The 19,553-nt window shown below is 35.6% G+C and overlaps 2 protein-coding genes across 2 annotated transcripts in view; one reads left to right on the forward strand and one right to left on the reverse strand.

Moving 5' to 3' along the window:
- Window positions 1-201: 201 nt before the first annotated feature.
- LOC129078259 (cytochrome P450 1A1-like) lies at window positions 202-19,542 on the reverse strand. The gene is made up of 7 exons (XM_054583021.1): window positions 19,393-19,542; window positions 15,201-16,039; window positions 13,818-13,941; window positions 7,838-7,927; window positions 7,637-7,757; window positions 4,645-4,731; window positions 202-2,243 (listed from the first exon to the last, which is right to left on the reverse strand). Exons 2-7 carry the CDS (start codon window positions 16,020-16,022, stop codon window positions 1,946-1,948), a joined length of 1,542 nt encoding a protein of 513 aa, XP_054438996.1. The 5' UTR covers window positions 16,023-16,039; window positions 19,393-19,542; the 3' UTR covers window positions 202-1,945.
- The window catches only part of ALDH1A1 (aldehyde dehydrogenase 1 family member A1), a 131,087-nt gene continuing 130,634 nt past the window's right edge, over window positions 19,101-19,553 (forward strand). Inside the window, exon 1 of the mRNA XM_054583020.1 lies at window positions 19,101-19,119. The gene's annotated coding sequence lies outside the window, so the exon portion shown is untranslated. The remainder of the gene's footprint in view (window positions 19,120-19,553) is intronic.

The following is a 19,553-nucleotide window of genomic DNA, read 5'->3' on the forward strand; positions in this document are numbered from 1 at the left end:
ATTCATCTTTACATGTTAAATGACAGAGAAAGTTATTCCTACTTTGCTTTTATATTTTCACTTTATTCTTGTCCATGTTTCTAAAAATACATAAAAAGCAAACTTATAAATTGAACAAAAAGCCCAGAAGGACACCATTTATTATGGCTCAGAAACATAGTAACAGTGAAGATTAGCATTTTACAATACAGTGTGTTAAAATAAAAGTACCAAGTCATATATGCTTACTGTTAAAAAAAAGAAGCAGAAAAGTACAATTCTTTATAGAAAATACCAGATAATAGATACCAATATTCTTGTAGTGTTCTAATCATTCCCATTATTGTTGAGTACACAGAAGATTTGGCAGTTTCTTACAGAAAAAAAAAAAGGTAAAAATAGTTTCTGTTTAACATAGTGTCATAGGCATAATGTAAATAATTTGAAAAGCTTTCACACACACACAAAGACAAGCAACCCAATCTGCTTATTCCCAAGGAAAATGCTGAGTTTATTTATATTTGAAAAGAAAGACGAAGTCCTGACTTGAATCTTCAACATCTCTGAATTGTTTGACTTCTCTCCTTTTATTGCTGTAACCTGGCCAGCATGGTCATTATATAAAGCGCCCCCTCCCCCGAACTTCTCTCCTACTGAAATTAGAGCCCACGTACACTTTTATGCACCAGCTTGATTTCCAAGTCCTTTGTGATGCAACTGTTCTTAAAGCCTCGATCTGAAATACATGGTTTTTCACTGTCCATTTTATGCTCCTTATATGATGTAACTTATTAACAAATTCAGGTTAAGAAGCCCACATATAATGCTGGGTACTACACTGAAAAGTATTATAAAATAATTGCTATCTTTTTTTTTTCATGTTGTACTGGGCTGCGTTGTGCCCCTCTCCCATGCCCAACATTCATGTTTAAGTACTAACCCTCAGTACCTCAGAATGAGATTGTATTTGAAGGTAAGGTCTTCAAAGAGGTAAGATAAAATGAGGCCAGTGGGGTGAGGCTCCAATATAATATGACTGGTGTCCTTGTAAGGGAAAGGAGACACAAAAGGTGTGTGCACACAGAGAAAAGGCCATGTGAGGACCTGACGAGACGAAGGCCACCTACAGAAGAAGAGAGGCCTTGGGGAAAACCAACTCTGCAGATGCCATGATCTTGAGAAAATAAATTTTTGTCATTCAAGCCACCCAGACTATGGTATTTTGTTGCGGCAGCCTTAGCAGGTTAACGCACATGTATACATTTAATACTTGTCAGAAGCAATTGGTAGCATTGTAAAAACACCACTTTGCCCTGAAGTTAAATTCTTAATACAAAAAAAGTAAAAGCCAATATAAAAGTGGATTTTGAAGAAATTCCCCCTCACATCCTTTTCTCTACTTCTCTAAAACAAGCTCAGCTCCTCTATTGCCAGTGAACTGTTCTCTGTTCTGCTAGGCTACTCTTGCTCCCTTCTCCGGAAATCGTGAGCCCCTATTTCCTAGACCACTGGAAAAAATATATATTTGACATCAGGACCTTGTTCTCATTCTGAACCCTGTATTTAAAACCAATATAAGTATGCCTGTCCATTTGAAGCTGGTATACAGGAAGGTAGACAGAGCCTCCTTACCTGCTTGTTCAATCCACTAGGCACCTTTTCCTTCCTTCCATGTTCACAGTGACAGCTGTGACACCATCACATGAGACATAGGTTAAAATCCCTGAATTACATCACACTTTATTATTACCTTAAAATATCCTTATGAGACAAGATCTCTCCTATTAGAATTGACGCTATACCACAGACTTTAAAAAAACACACACAACATTTCCTCTAGTAGGATAATAGACAAAGAATTGAACTAATAACATGGCTTAGGGTACAATATTTAAATTGCTTATTAAATGAATTTAAATCATAATTTTTCTGACTTAAATCAGAAACCTACCTCCAGTCAGAGAGCCTAAGGTGTAACACTGGCAGAGCGGGGCTCTGCTTGGAGCTTGTAGGGTGGGGGCCTCATGACTAACCCATACCGGGGCTTCAGGTCCAGCTTGGCTCCAGGGCATTGTTTCAGCCTGAGCTGTTGCATAACTGTGACGATGACAATGAATACCTCACTTCGTGCAATGTCTTCTCCGAGACACTTCCGGATTCCCATTCCAAATATCAGAACCTTGTCAACAAGACTTTTATTCAATTCCTTGTTCTCATTTAGGAATCTCTCAGGATTAAATAAACTGGGATTATCCCAAATAGTTCTGTGTAAAACACACAAAAATTACATTTTTAAAAAAGAAATCATTTTATCATTTTGCCATTCTTGCCAAATTCTCCACAATAATTTTGTTTTGCATGAAATACTTTGTTCACATTTAGATATACTTTAGAAACATTATATAATAAGCATGTGTAAATGTCTATACATATATACCTATATGTATATGTAAAATTATGTAGGTATATCATTATTACAAAGGTATGTATATAAAATATTGACATTTTTAGATACCATAATGAATTAGTATAGTTATTTTTATTTTTCACTAAAATGACTTCTGATTCATTAAATAGTGAATGAAATACTTGGAAATTTATTTCAATTTTTTATTATTTTAAATGAAACATTCTACAGAATTCTCCTATGAATATTCAAAATTTTGGTGTAAATACGGAGAATAAATATTCATTCTCCTTTGCTTTAAACAAATGAACCACACCTCTCACTCTGGTATAAATATGTTGAGTAAAAGGCCTTCACACATCATCAAAGACGGCAGCCAGGTAACCAGAAAGCAGCTCTGGCTCAGGGGGTTGCCTACAGTTCCCTACCTGCATCTGGGTCTCTTTCCTTCCACCTTTTGTTTCAGGCACCATATCTGGCTTGTCCATCACAACTCGGGGAAGCATGTTTCCAATACACCCTAAGGCATACACTGGGGACCCACGAGACTTACAAAGAACTGGGCTTCTTTGTTTATTGACATCACTCTCTTTCTAGGAGAAAATTTGTTTTCTTTCTTCACCAAAGGTCACAGACCTGGAGACCTTCAAGTTGTACTCAGTCTTTCAATAAATTTTGTTTTGCTCTCATAATCTTTTAAAAATAATTCATTGTCGCTAACATTTAAACATCAGAAGAGTCCATATGAAAATTTCCATTTCCAAGTTCTGTCTTATAACTGAAAGAGCTGACAACATTCAGACAATGTCCTGCTTGTCCTCCATTTACTGAGGTGAATTACACACAACAGATGACCCCTTCACACTGCTTTGACAAGGGCAATTCTCTCATTTTTTGGTATTTTTCATGGCTCACGGGGGTGCTTAAGTTTGTGACCTCTGTTTTAGCTAAATAGGAATAATTTACCCATGATATCTTGTCTTGAATGAAATACTTATTTACCTTAAATAAGTGAAGTGCCTCTCTACAAACAGTATTTCTTTATAAGCACCTGTGTTAAGACAGTTTGTCTGAACACTACTTAATATTCAATATATTCTCACATTCTTAGGATACTAGGACACTTAGGACACTTGAGGTACTGCTAACTAAGAACAAATGCCATTATGTTTACACTGACTATATTTTTCTTCTGGTGGATTTTTAAATGTTTAGTTTTATTCGGCATAATTACAGATTGTGAAGAATGGAGCTGTGAAACTTTCTGACAATAAATTTCATGGTGGAACAGCCTCTGCAGTGCAGTCCACCACTCTGCTGGCTGTGAAGGTGCGGCTAGGTACACAGGGTAATCACCTCTCTCCCAAACAGCCAGAAGCAGGAGACATCAATAAGAGGAATAGCTCACTGAGTGCATAAGAATGCAGTCTCGACCAGTTTACTGGACACATTAAGCCCTGGCCAGACCACATGGAGCATTCAATTTCCATCAAACAGGATATATACAGATACTGAATGTGAGTCCTGCTTTCACTACTTGCTGAACATGTGACCTTAGGCAATTTTTTTCACCTGGCTGAAAGTTTCTTCAGCTGTAACATTGGGATCATAGGAACGCCACTGCAGAGGGTTATTGCTAAGGCTCAGAGGAGACACTTAAAGATTTTGTCCCCAACAGCAACAGGGTCTATAAATATTAGCCGACATCAGCCATTATTCCGGCCACCACTATCACCAATGCCATCATCCTCACTTACACTGAGTGAGGTGTCTTCATCTCAGCCTTCCCCTTTATAGCTGATATGGATGAGACTCTAGTTATATTTTATTTGCAAATATTTATTGAGTGGCTACTACGTGCCAGGCACTGATCCAGGTGCTGAGATAGAGGAAAACTAAACAAACAAAAAGAAAGCAAAATACTCTGCTTGGTCTTTCATATTCATTTGCGGGATTCCATATTGTATTTCAAATATCAGCTGCCCTAACCCATGCAGAGGGTGACCCCGAAAAGTCCTTGGTCCACATCTCCCCCAGAAAGCCCATTTTTGAAATTGGATTTGTACTGAATGAATCTATATTAAGATTTCATTCTTTCCATTATTGGTGAGGACACAAAGCTGAATTTCCTTCCAACTTTTTTCAAGAGAAATAAATGGAATGATGTTTGGTTAAGAATGTGTATCTTTCCCTTATTAATAAATAACAACCAACCTAACAAAAAAATTTAACCCCAAGAAATAATTTGGGTGACTTACTCATCATGATTTACTTGATACATGTTAATAAAGGTGCACGTTTTCCTGGGAATGAAATAACCATTCAGGGTAGTGTCAGCTGTGGTACTAGGAAAGCAAAATACATCATTATCATTTCAGCACATCCTGTCAATTCAAATAGGCCATCCTTATTAATGTCTTTTTAGAAACTGTAATGATGTGAAATCCTCATAAATCTTCATTCTTTCATTAACTGATATAGCCTCCACCTATTGCCAAATTAGTAATTTATTCCTTTTCTTGTGTGTGTAAAACATATTGAGCATTTAACATATTTAAGGCATTGTTATGAGCTAAAATTTCAATGGAAAATTATCTCGAAATTTCTACAACAAAGTTGCCCATAAGTAGACACATCAAATTATATAAGGAAACTATAAGGAAATTATTACTTTCTGCATTCCCTATGTATTTTGGCTTTTATCAATAGATTAAGAAAACAAAACATAACATCTTTTACTATCTAGTTGAATAAATAATGGAATTGGAACCAGGAAATCTGAACTCTAGACACTGCTCACAGTGAACTATTGGGCAAATCTCATATCTATTCTATGATTTCATTTTCTAGCTATGAAATGATATTGTTTTGTGTTGGATGATCTCTAGTTGTCTGTAGAACAAATAATCTATTTTTCTAGTCTCATATTCAAACTTTTTTATGCAAAAAGTGTATCTTTGTTTTTTATACCTCTGTAATTATGCATGGATTAGATTAAATCATGCTATGTTTCCATGTGGCACTCCCCAACTTCCTAGATGGCCCCTACTCTCAGTTCTGCCCCAAAGGAGCAGCGGGGACATTTCAATTTAATGAGTTTGAGAGAAGAATCTGAAACCAATTGGCTTAGCCACTTCTGTATTCTCTCTTCTGATGAGCCAACATATCAATAAGGTATATCCCATCGACAATCACTATGATAATCTTGAAGAGGCTGATTTCATACTTCCATAGGAGACTACTGTTGTTTAAACTTATCAGAGACTGAGTGGAAAACTATGTCTAATTAAGGTGAGAAGTATAAGGGAACCTACTTGACCCACCTCTAAGCCAAATTGTGTGAACTACTTCTGATCATTAGGAAAGCTCATGTTTGAATTTCCATATGATCTGTGCTCATCTTTTGTAGCTGGTATTGAACTTTGGCAAATAACGTGGGCATTAGTCATTGGGTGCCCTCAAAATCCAATGAAGGAAAATGCCAAAAAAGGAATATATCAATTTTGGGGGAAAGATTACCTCCTCCTATGCATGAACACTTGCTTATCTCAATACATTCTTATCCGCACACCCTCTGTATGTTTAGCTGCTCCAAATGTATTCTACATCAAAAGCTTCATGCTTCTATTTTATGGAAACTTAGCATGTAAGATTTGATTTCACTGTTATTAAAATATGATAACTATTTTAAAGGAGAATTCAATATATAAATGCATTAATTGTAGGGTTTTTCTCTCTTCATATATATTCCCAAAACTTTTGTATGAAAATGGCTATCCACTTAACTATTAGGGGACATATATGTAATAAATATTTATTAGGATACTGTTTGGTCTTGTGTAGTATGTGTATATGTGGGTGTTATAGGTAACAGCAAAACCTTTGCTCCTGTTACTGATCATTCTATTTAGCTTGTTTTAATTCATTTTAACATTTTATGCTTTTTGATCCCATGCCTTTTTAAATGGAAAACAGTAAACTTCCAGGTATAGGAAGGTAGATTAGTTCCAAAGAACATATATGTCTTTTACATGTGTGCAAAAATTTTTGGTTCATATCACACTACTCTCATTGGTCAATGAATTGCTCTTTTATATATTATTTCCTCACTTTTAGTAATATAATGAACACCTATGTTTTAAGATGAATTTCCCTATCAGATATGTCCTCAGATGGGTTTTCAGGGCTCCAAAGTAAATGATCCCTGTCATTCAATCCAAACGGTGCCTGTAAATTTTGCAGAGCCACTCTGTTCCTGATTATTTAGTAAAGCTTACAGATCATACCCTTTTATGAGGAACACAAGTCACTTATGAAAATCACTGGGACAGAAGAATGGCTTTTTAAAAAATAGGACCTGTTTTTAAAACCTAAGCCAAAGACGCAATTTACTTCAAACAGAAAGAGGGTCTGCAGGAAAGGTATCACTGTGAGCAAATAGCATTGTGTGTGAAAATGGAAAACAAAGTAAAGAGACAAAATGCAGAGAACTGTATTGCTCACTGTCTGGCCTTTCAGGACACCTCAGCTGAAGGCCCTACTTCCTGTTGCACTGATAACCACAACTACCTCAGCTCCCTGGGGTGAGACATTCCCGCTCCCTTACTATTTAAAGGTGGAAAGCAAAGAGCACTGAGATTTTCATTTTTTATTTTAATTGCTTGGAATGGAAAGTTCAAACTACCAGAATTTTGGTTGCTTGCATTTATATTTAATAAAGCTTAATCTATACAGGCATGCATTTGTGAGCTGGAGAGTCTAGTGTAAGGTTCAGTCAACTTTCAAATATTTGTCAATATAAACTCTGTTTAATCTATTTGTGGTAACACTGGCCTCCTTAGTCCATTGACCAGCAAAATTCTAAGCTACTGAAAATAAAGCTACAGCAGCAGGTGACTAAGACTGCTCACAGGAGAAAGTTAAGTGAGTTTTTAAGACATTTCATAGCTAAAAATATATTATGGTTGTATTATCCATTGTCTGGAACTTCCATATTTTTTCTCTCCTTAATTAGTATAAATAAGATGAAAATTAATGGCATCCTAGTTTAGTTATGAAAACAGTCACAAAATATGCTGTTGTTCCCTGTAAAAATTTCATTAGAGAATTTCAAAATAAAATGAAATAAGATTTAAAGTAATACTAACATAATATATATTTTAAAGGACCTAAACTGTTTGAATGCCTTAGATTCCTCATTCCCTTCAACCCACCATTGAGTGCTGTTTCAAAGGAGAATCATAAGCTTACCAATGTGGAATAGTAAAAGGAACAAAGGAGGTATGTCTGAATATTTCATTTATGAAAGCTTCAGTGTAGGGTAAACTTTTCCTGTCTTCAAGTCTAGGTGATTTAAGCCCAATATTTCTATCTGAAAGAAAAGGGTTTTTTTAATTTAATAAGGAAAATGACAATTATAATCATTATATTTTTCATTTAAAAGCATGTTACCAATTTCTTCTTGAATTCTGGCTTGAATTTCTGGATAGTATATTAAATAAAGAAAGCTCCAATACAAACATGTTGATACAGTTTCAAAACCTGAAAACAAAAAATGAGACAAAATGTCATGGAGAAAATCATTCGCAAAAAGGTGTTCTAGATTTACTTCATATTTAAATACTGTGAATCTAGAGAAAAAAAATCTAAATATAACTGAAAATTAGTAAACTCACAGTAAAATAATTAGTATACATTAAAGTTTGTTTCAGAATACAGGCTTAACCTCTTATCCATTAGGAAAGTCACTATCAAGAGGACAGAAAACAAGTGTTAGTGAGGATGTACAAAACTGGAATCTTTATGCATTGCTGGTTAGAAAGTAAACTGGTATAGTCACTATGGAAGACAGTATGAAAGTTCCTCCAAAAATATTTTAAAGGAATTATCATCTGATCCAGGAATCTACTTCTGGGTATAGCAAATCCAAAATAACTGAAAATGGGGTCTCAAAGAGATATTTGCACACCCGAGTAAATTGCAGCAATATTCACAATAGTTAAGAGGTAAAAACAACCTGCATGTCCATTGATGGATGCATGGATAAACAAAACATGGCATATACATGCAAAAGAATATTATGCAGTCTTATAAAAGGAGATCTTATCACTTGCTACATGAATAAATTCAAGGATGTTATGCTAAATGAAACAAGTCAGTCATAAAAAGAAAAATACTGTATGATTTCACTCATATAAGGTATCTAAAGTAGTCAAATCATAGAAACAAAAATAGTTGGAAGGACTGGGAGAAAATGGGGAGATAACTGGTGTTTAATGGACATAGGGCTCAGTTTTACAAGATGCAAAAAGACTAGAGGCTTCTGGTCAAGATGGAGGTACAGTTGTGCTTCACCTCTTTGCACAACTACAGAAAAAATTACAACTAGACTTCAAAACAAGTAACACCCAGAACCATCAGAAAATCAAGCTGTACAGAAGTCCAACAACCAAGGATTTAAAGAAGCCACATTCATCCAGATGGGTAGATGTGGTGTGGCCTGGAGAGGTGGAAGAACAGGCGGTCCCACATTCATGTGTGGTAGATAAAAATTGGTAGGGATATTTCAGGAGTGGGGGATCCCAGCCCCAGGCTAAACCACACAGCCCAGGGTTCCAGAGCAAGGAAGATAAATCCCCACAACTTCTGGCTGTAAAAACCAGTTGGGGTGGGAGCAGAGGAAGAAAGTGCCAGATTTTCAGGAGGCTCCACTAAAAGGGCCCACTTGGACTTAGAACTTACACAGACCTGCCCCCTCTGGGATTCAGCACTAGGGCAACAGAGGGAAGGGCACCAGTCACATACAGGTAGTAAGTGAAGTGACTGAAAACAGGATGAGTTCCTGGAAAACTTCCAGAAGCCAAGCAGCAGCACTGTCCCTTCTCCAGTCCCTTTCCCCACACAGAGCTACAAAGCAGTGAAGGGTTGCCCTGCCCTGGCCATTACCTAAGGCTCCACCCCACACAATTTACAGATGCCTTTTCTACAATAAGTCACATTACTAAGACAGGGAGTCAAAGCAGCTCTACGTTATATGCAGCAACAAATACAGGGAGGCTGCCAAATTGAGGAGACAAAGAAATGTGACCTAAATGAAAGAGCAGTAACAAAATCCCAGAAAAAGAACTAAATAAAATAGAGATAGCCAACCTATCAGATGCAGAGTTCAACACACTGGTTTATCAGGATGCTCAAAGAACTCACTTAGTATGATGACAGCTTAAAAAAGACCCAGGAATAAATGAGTGTTATATCAAGTGAAATAAAGAAAAATCTACAGGGAAGCAACAGTGGGGGGGGATTAAGCCAGGATTCAAATCAATTATTTTGTACATTAGGGAGAAATAATCATTTAACCAGAATAGCAAGAAGAAAAAAGAATAAAACAAAAAAAAACAAGAATAATATAAGGTGCCTCTGGAACATCTCCAAGTGTACCAACATCCAAATCATAGGGATGCCTGAAGGAGAAGAGGAAGAGCAAGATACTGAAACCTTATTTGAAAAAAAATAATTAAAGAAAACTTTCCTAAGTTGGTGAAAGAAACAGACATACAAGTCCAGGAAGCACAGAGACCCTCAATCAATTTGGACCCAAAGAGGACCACACCAAAACACATCATAATCAAAATGCCAAAAGTTAAAGATAAAGAGAGAATCTTAAAAGCAGCAAGAGATAAACAGAGTTATCTATAAAGGAGTTCCCATAAGATTGTCAGCTCATTTCTCAAAAGAAACTTTGCAGACCAGAAGGGACTGGCAGGAAATATTCAAAATGACAAAAAGCAAGGGCCTAATACCTAGATTACTCTATCTAGCAAAGCTATCATTTAGAATGGAAGGGCAGATAAAATGCTTCCCAGACAAGGTAAAACTAAAGGAATTCATCATCACCAAGCCATTATTACATGAAATGTAAAAGGGACTTATTTAAGAAAAAGAAGAATATCAAAACAATGAACATTAAGATGGCAATAAATTCACAACTATCAAAAACTGAATTTAAAAAACAGACTAAGCAAACCACCAGAACAGGCACAGACTCATAGGTACGGAGATCACATGGAGGGTTAGCAGCTGGGAAGGGAAAGGGGGAAAATGGAGGAAAAAGGACAGAGATTAAGAAGCATAAATTGTAGGCACAAAATAGACAGAGGGATGTGACAAATAGTATAGGAAATAAAGAAGCCAAAGGTCTTATATCCACGACCGATGGACATGTATTAAGGGAGGAAATGCTGACAGGGATGCTAGTACCAGGTGGAGGGGGGCAAAGGGAGAAAAACTGAGACAACTGTAATAACATAATCAATAAAATATATTTTGAAAAAGAAAAAAGACTAGAGATCTGTTACACAACAATGTGAATGTATATAATATTACTGAACTGTATACTTAAAATGTTTAAGATAGTAAATTTAATGTTTATGGGTTTAAAACCATAATAAAATAAAATTTAAATTTAAAAAATGCATAGTTATTATTTAAGACAAGTGAAAACAAAGGGAATATTTCACTATATTATGTTAATAATTGCTATGATCTATGTAGTAATACTAAGTTATAATTGACCACTGAGTGATTACTCTGTTCCATGCTATATATCTATATATTTATATAGCGTATATAAAATTGTGCTTATTTTAGTGAAGATGAAATTGAGCCTCAAGGACATTATGAGCCTTGTTGAAGGTGACTCAAAGAGAAAAGGCAGAGTCTGCACTAAAACTTGGACTTATCTAGATCAAAAAGCCCTATGTTTGAATTAGCATAGCACATAATGGAAGACTGAGCACATTCAATTTTTTTTAAATACTAATTTTTAGTGTACCTGTTGTTAAGGTTTAAAATTCATCCTTTGAACATGGTATCATCATTTTTGAGATTATTTATATATTGACTAAATTCTTTATTGAAAATAAAAGGAAGAAAAAAATATCAAAATCATATTTTTCTCAAGAGTAATTTTAACACTATGTCAAAAATAAGGTCACTTCTCAAAAACCTAACACTTAGAAATGCCACATTAAAAAGGTTTTCTAGACTGTTTCAATTGTAAATTCACCGCTATGATAACCAAATATCAAATCAATGAAGATACTTGTTTCCTACAAAATAAAATCTAGTAGCAGAAATTAGTGTTTAAATCAACATATCTTTTTCTCATTTTTTATTGTTATTACATTACAGTTGTCCCATTGTTACCCTTGTGCCCTCCTCTCCCCAGCATATCTTTTTTGCAGGTTTCTATGGTAATGATTACAACAATGATGAGAGCAAACATTAATCAGTTGATTGCATTGTCATTGAGATTGAGCTGTAATTATTCTCATTTTAAAGATGAGAACCTTGCAGCAAGGATATGGTTAAATATTTCACCAGGGCCACAAAAAGATCAGGCTAGCACTCAAAATCAAGTCTGTGCACTCTGGAACATTAAGGCTTAACAATTTGTTTGTTCTCTAAACAACTTGAAACTCAACATGCACAAGGAATACACCCAGATATAGTTTCAGGGCAGAGGAATCTCCTTTCCAAGTGTCTCTTTTCAAGACCTGTTTTTCAGATCATTTGAAAAAGTTAATCTCTTAGAGTAAGCCCATAGCTTCTATGGTTTCCAAGCCACAAAATTTCCACTGTGGTTTTAAACTGTAAGAAATTACCCTAAAAGTAAGTTGTCCAAGTATGACCATACTAGAGCACAGCATGGTGTGAAAATATTGACTTTTATTCAGAATATATTGAATCCATTCTCCAGAAAAAGAAAAAGAACAAGCCATGAATACTGCATGAAAGACACTCATTTTGACCATTGTAGAGCCATTGGCATTGTACCCAAGACCAGTGACTATCTAGTTACATAACAGAACTCATATTTTTATCATCACAAATTTTGCCTTATATATCAAGGCTTAAGCAATATATTACTTATTTTCATAGATTATCTAAAAATTGAGGTCATAAGAAGTGATTTTGGAAGATACTGCCTATATCCGAAGGAGAAATCAAATTATCTCTATGATTAATCTGAAAAGTCAAATATGGAAATATAAATGTTAATAATAAGGTAGAGCTGATGAACAGTGTGTTTGCAAATTTTATTCATTAAAATATGTGGTCTAGAGATCAACTGTTTTCTTCTAGAATATTATTACATATCACTAGAGAAGTAACAGACACATATGGAAGTTTGTCCTATTAATTTTCTTTATTACTCTTATTTTCATTCTAAGTACAAATTCTATCAGGTATGTTTGTTGAATGAATAAATGTATTACATAATAATTGTTATACTGAATGTTCTTTGTTTTGTATGCATTTATACAAACCATGTTTAACGGTGTTGTGCACATCTGGTGTAAATAAACTATATCACAGTCATTTCTGTCATTTGCCACAATTTTATATTTGTTGATTTTTTTCAGGATCTTGACAGAATTATGCATTTCTGGAATATATTATCTCATTAAAGCAAGATGAAAATAAAGCCCACTTGATGTGTTAATCACACTCACACACACCCAGTCTTCCATATTCAAGGTGTTCAGACTTTAAAAAATGGTCCTTGCAAAAATCTAACAATAGCATTTAGCTTCAGATAGTTGGCAGAAGAAATGCTAAGTACAGTATGATCATATTTACATGATAAATAATGAGTGCATCCATCAAATTTAAATCATGATCAAAATAAGATATATATATATATATATATATATATATATATATATATATATATATGTATGTGACAGGGAAGGGAAGCAGGGGCATTCGCATAAGAAAAATAATACAAATCAATACAAATGCCTCTTGTCTGTGAGAAAATTCAGGAACACAGATGCATAAATCCTAGGGAAAAAATGAACCTATTTGTCAATAAACATAGTAAGAAGAAAAAAGGAAAAAATGAGTTTGAAGAATATTTCACCTAAAATAAAACTGCTCAAACACCTTTAATATTTTGATGTTTCTCTCCATCTCTCTCTCCAACCTTTCTCCTCTCTCTAAAAATAAATAAAATCTCTAAAAAAATCATGATAATGTAAGAATACATGTAATACATGACAATATAAGGCCTGTTTTATAAAAATACATAAACGAAGAAAACATTTTAAACAGATGAAGAATAAATGTCAATGGGTTGAGAGTGGGATGTAGAGATAAAGAGTAATAAACAAACAAATCCAGGCATTTCATGAACAATAATATTAATGCACATAGACACCATGTTTAACTCGATTCTCCACTGAGAGGAAAATAGTTTTCTGAATGACATGAGAAGAAGACAAGTTGTCAAATTTTTAAAATTCAGTGAGATAGCTACACAAAATGGCCAAAATCAAGAAAGAGAAATACCCTAAACTGTAAACAGTAAAACACAAAAATAGCAATTAATCATTATTTGCCCTACATTTTGACAAACACTCTCACATACCAGCTCCAAAGATGTCATTCAGAGTGTTTATGATTTCATCATCATTTAAGGTGGCTGTTTTGGTAGATGTATATTTCTTGTGGCAGGTACTAATCAAAGCATCAGTAATGTCTCGCATATGGTCCTGAGGAGACAAATCTTAGTATGATTATTGATCCCTATTTACATTTTATATCATATATGAATCTCATGCACCATGTCATGTAAAATGAATTCAATTCACCTAGGAATATAAAGACTATAGTAGATCATTTTAAACCTTATAGCCAATTTTACTTTTCAATGGTAATGCTCAATTTTAAAAGAATGTAGAATAGAAAACCAAAATACGAAATTCAATTTTCTTTTTACAGTTCCTTTCAATCAATAAAAAAAGTTCCTATGACTGGAAGCATAGTTGAAAAAAATTAAAATTTAGCTTACCGTGTAGAAATTGCTGGGTAATGAATATAATGAGAGGTTTCCAAATCCATTGTAAGAGTTTTACTGTAATCAGCATTCAGAAAGAGATGAGGCTTAAGTAGGTTAGGGAGTAGGAAGAAAAACCTAGGACCTCACAAATTCTTTTACTTACTCTATATGTTCTAAAATTCCCAAATGGCACCTTGAAACAGATTGTTTACTGCCTCTTCTTTTTCATTAGAAGGGACTTAACTCCTTACATTTCTTCATTTGCTCAGTTATCTACTTTTTCATTTTTATTTTTTCATGATGCCATAATCTCAGCAAATCAGCCTTCAACAACTATGATTCTTTCAAGTATATACACATTTCATGAGAGAAATTTACTCTTCTGTGGACCATAAAAATAGGCCAAAAACATTAGAGTGGCCTCAATAAAAGGTTCACTTTTGTCACCTGAGGTAACTTCTCAAAGTTCATTTCTATATAGTAAAGGGACTCAAGTAGAAAAGGAGGGTAAATTGGAAGTTCCCTATACAATATTTTTTATAATTATTCAAATTTTCTGAAAAAAAAAATGCTGATACTTTTAAGACCTCATAGTCTCAGGTGTAAAATGGAAGAGACAAAATCATTGGTTGATTTTTTTCAAATAACTTACCTACATGGTAATTATTCATCAGCTAACTACAGATTCATAATTCAAGTATGTACTTTACCATACAATGGAGAAATTTCTGGAGTCTCAAAGAATTGATAACTCTTCTTAGGGTTCCTACATGAGAACTAAGTAATACTGCCCAATAACTTCACTGAGTGAAGCTCACATTTCCTAATAGTTTGTATAAGGGTCATTATGGGAAAATTATAGAGAAAAGAACCAAGGACAAATATAGACAATTTCCTGGGTACTCGACACATCTCATCATTATCTTTTGCTTCTTACCAAATACCTTGTCCTGGCATGAATTTAAATCCTACCTTATCATATGTAGTAAGATGATCTTGTACATGTTGTGCAACAAATCGAGTCAAGATCTGATAAAACTCTTGAGGAGCATTTATAATCCGCAGTGGAAGGTAGCGAAAACATGGTATGAAATCGGCAGGATTAGATGCTCTTAAGGCCTTGAGTAAGTCATCATTAATTTTGATTATCCTAAGAAACCCCTCATCCCCATGGTCATATCTCTTGCCAAAGCAAAGGGCAGAGACAATGTTGGCCACTGCACACGTGATGACATTTTTGGGATCAAAGCTGCCATTCTTAGAAGTCAAATCTGCAAAGACTTTAACCAGCTCAGCAGTTTCATCAACGATATGTTCCTCAAGTAAGCAAGAGCAGGTGGAGGATTTTGCTTCTGTTTTAGAGAAAGTCCGTAATGCATTAGAGGCTATTTTCTTATGAAGCTTCCAACTCTCACCATAATTGACTGAAAATGAAAGACTCTTTCTTTCTGCCAGGAAAGAAAATGCATGCATTTTAGGTCTGCCTGCAAAATGCTCTCCATTCTTGTGTAGTACTTGCTTCACCATTTCCATTCCATTCACCACCACGACAGGTACCATGCCAAGTCTGATGAGAAAAACATCCCCATATTTCTTCCTCATCTCTGCGAATGTAAGATAAGGATGGTCTCCAAGCTGAAGAAAATTTCCTATGATGGGGAAAGACCATGGGCCAGGAGGAGACATCTGCTTTCTCCCCTTACTCCTGACTACTCTTACAAAAATAAAAACCATCACCAAAATTATGAGAGAAGTGGTCACCTCTCCAGGAGTAATTGCCATGTCAAATATCATTTTCAGGAATAAAGCACCTAAAAGAGAAAAAAATATTTTTATCATTCTAAGCATAGACTAAGAGTCTTTCTCTCTTTAAACATTTCAATGAAAAGTATGGACTCTGTTGTTAGCTGAAAACTATTCTTAACCAATGGACCAAGAGGGCAAAATCAAATTCTTATAAAATATGTTGTACCTTTATTCTAATTCTATTATTTTTACAATTTTAACCACCAGACCTTTGGTTTCATTTCATGTCAGTCATTGACATAATAGACAGTTGAGGACAATTTTATGTAGAATGCACCCTGGTGGTTTATAGGGGGTAGCTTTGAGTGGTATCGCAAATTGTAGGCCCTCACAAACTGGGACCTGGGAGAGGACCCATATGCCTTGTCTGGAACACTGGTAATGTGGAGAACAGCCAGACTCAATAATAACTCCAAGGCCCATGGGGGGAAATCAGACTTAGAAGTAAATTATACTCCTTGAAGCATGCTTTGTTTCTCCCTCAAACTCTGTTAATCTTATACCAGATAACCAGCTCAAGGCTGGGATAGAAATTTACAGAATTCCTGAACCCTGACCCAAACCTCACTTCGCGCCATAATGTTTCCTCAACTCGGATCGGAGTAGTTCAGTGTGTTCTTGCCATTGTCTTCTTTAAACACCACCTATTCTCTGTAAACTTAAGTTACTGATATAATTAGATTACCTACACATTCCTGCTACCTATACTTTGCTTATAACACTCTCAATAAAACCCATTGAGCATAGGGGTTCAGGACATTCTCCTCTAGAGATAATTGCCTTCCCTTTTCCTGGAAAGGCAAATGGTGTCTGGAATGACTCATTGTTTCATCCATGGCGAACTGGGGGACTTCGCAGGCTGGAGTCCTCCATAGTGGTTGGAAAAGGGCTTAAGGCTATAGATGCTAATTTCATACTCATTATTAGCCAAGAATCTTCATCCTGTCACTCAATCTAAGTTCATCCCAGTTTTAGTCATTCATTCTTTTAACAAATATTTATTGCCCCATCTCCCCATGTCAGGCACTAAAAAATACAAAATTTCACAGACTAATGAGGAAACTAGATAAACAAAAATAAGATTACAAAGTGGAATATGCTATAGTGAGTTGAGTACCAGAGTTGTCTGTCATTGTTTAAGAATCAAAATAAATCATTAAAAAGTACTAAGTGAATGATAGCTATTTAGTTAATATCTAATTGGTTAATTAGACAGGTTACTATCTAACCTGTCCTTACACTCCCCAGGCCTCTTATAAGGGTGACCTGCTGAAGCTATATCCTTCTGCTCTATAACTTGCCCTTGTGACGATGGGTGATTGATCCAAGAATGGCCCACTGACCAAAAACAAACCTTCTTTAGGAATAAGGGATTGGAACTGTGAAAGATCATCCTCTCTTTGGGCAGCTATATCTATAAAACCTAAGTCTGAAGATATGATTTGAGGACACTTAACCCACCAGAAGGACATGAGAAACTGTGAAAACAGGTCGAAAAAAGTAAATGAAGTAGAAAGAAAAATAAATAATAGACTGAGGGAGGCCTCATGACCTTGCATTCATTACTTCTAGAACCTTCATGAGATTTAGTCCTTGGATTGAATTCTTTCCTGCTTAAACTAGCTATAATTTGTCTCTATTACTTGCATCAAAGAGGGACCTAACAAAAAAAAATAAAGTTTCATACACATGGAGAATATATTTGCTAGTAATTTTATTTCATAGTAACTATAGAAGGAATAAAAAACTTTAAAAGCATATGTGGCTAAACTGTTCACATTTCTCAAATTATTTACAGGACAAAAAACATTGGTGGGCAATATACTCATTGGTTAGTATAAATGTCTGGTTCTCACTAGATTTGTTCTAGACATTTAAAAAAATATTCAAGCAAACCCTTGTCACCTGTCTTATCTGATTGCTTCCCTTTTTCTAAGTTCACAGATAAAATGTGGCTCACTGAACTGACCTGGTTAGCACTGATTACTAAACAATGAACTTTGGAATTAAAAGTGAGAGATCAATGTTTTTTTATGGAAAAAAAGAACCCGAATACTCATTTAAACTAAAAAGGAAAACTGAGTCCTTAATCAATGCAACAGGTACAACTTGCAAAATTTCATATTCTCCCCATTGAGAAAGGAAACAGTAGGGGCTTCATTGTTTCTCTGCTTTGCAGCATGTTGATTTTGCAAAACATCTTCCGTTAAAAATAACTATGACTATGTATTGCACACTTACCATGTGTCAGATCCAGAACTAAGCATTAAATCTTTTAAAACTCATCCTCTGTGAGAATTATAGAAAAGTTTAGAGAGATAAAGTCATTTCCCCCCATTTACTTCCCATGTTTTCTGAGCTGAATAAGGAAGCATCAATTACCTCTAGCACCTTGGGGGTTTTTTTATTTGTTTGTTTTGTTTTTTTACAAAATTTAATTTCTCTTGGGCATTCACCAAACTGCCAGTTTGCCCATTGAGAATCATCAGTGGCATTTCCAAAGCAGGCTACTAAATAGGTGAGAAGTGGGTGCGTTTGAAAGGACTTTGGGCACTCACAAGGATGACTGAGTTTTCTGCCTCCCTCCTGGTCCCCTCTTGCCCTGTTCAGCTGTGACACTTCCTTTAAATTACATCTCCCTTAGCTTCATTCTCCTCGTTTGTAAAAGGACCATTTCGGACTGGAAGCCTGAGGGCCAGCTGCAGCCTTCAGTAATCAAAGCTGGCAGGGCAAAGCGGGCAGAAGCAGGAGAGTGACGCACAGGGGTTAATTGCGCTGCGATATTATGTTGCCAGAGTTTGCAGGGCCGTTTACAGTACATCAAGAAATGTAAGTAAATGTGATCACCGTGGATTCTTTTTCAGCCTGGGCTCTTCTATTTTCGCTTATTAAAATCTCTTTGGCTGCTTTCCAGGCCCAGACGTATTGCCAACTTTCCCAGCAACTTTCTTGGAAAGCTCTGAAGGTACATTCTGATCCTGTTGTTTTGGGAGTGAATTAGCGTTCAGGACAGGGAATAAAAGAACTCCTAAGGGTGGGCTGCTGCATCGTTAAAGATTCCGCGGAAACTCTAGATACCAGCCAGGTAAGAAGAGCATGCATCGGTTGGGGGATTTTGCACTGATTCTCAAACGTAGACACACATTACACCTCCCCCTGAAACTGGTTAAACCATTCCAGTAATCACGTCCCACACAGACTAATTAAATCCAAATCTCTAGAGGTGGATACATTTTTAAAAAGCTCCTCAATATGACTAACGGGAGTTCCAAGTTGAGGACAGTTTTGGAGGAAAAACAACCTGTATGAGATCAAGAAATCCATTCATCTCAATTTCAGTGAAGCTTGGAAGGCTCACCTGTGCCCAGAACACTTGCAGGTCAGTGAGAGGAATCTGCGGAAGGCTCTAAACACAAGGAAAGTTTTGGAGAAAGCGGATGGTATCCTAGGAAACAGAGCAGTCAGCTCAGCGCAGCAGCAGATCTCTGGAAAGTCTGGGAGAAACTTTACGGGAAGACG

This window comes from Pteronotus mesoamericanus, unplaced genomic scaffold (genome assembly GCF_021234165.1).
Source record: "Pteronotus mesoamericanus isolate MK-2021 breed Mesoamerican mustached bat unplaced genomic scaffold, CSHL_Meso_final contig_73, whole genome shotgun sequence".
Lineage (NCBI taxonomy): Eukaryota > Metazoa > Chordata > Mammalia > Chiroptera > Mormoopidae > Pteronotus > Pteronotus mesoamericanus.

Coding starts and splice junctions, on each gene's coding strand:
- LOC129078259 (XM_054583021.1), bottom strand. CDS start 16,022: ATGATATTTGACATGGCAATTACTCCTGGAGAGGTGACCACTTCTCTC. Junction 13,942..15,200: donor ATCTTACTACATATGATAAG/GTAGGATTTAAA, acceptor TTGTCTCCTCAG/GACCATATGCGAGACATTAC. Junction 7,758..7,837: donor CAGAATTCAAGAAGAAATTG/GTAACATGCTTT, acceptor CTTTTCTTTCAG/ATAGAAATATTGGGCTTAAA.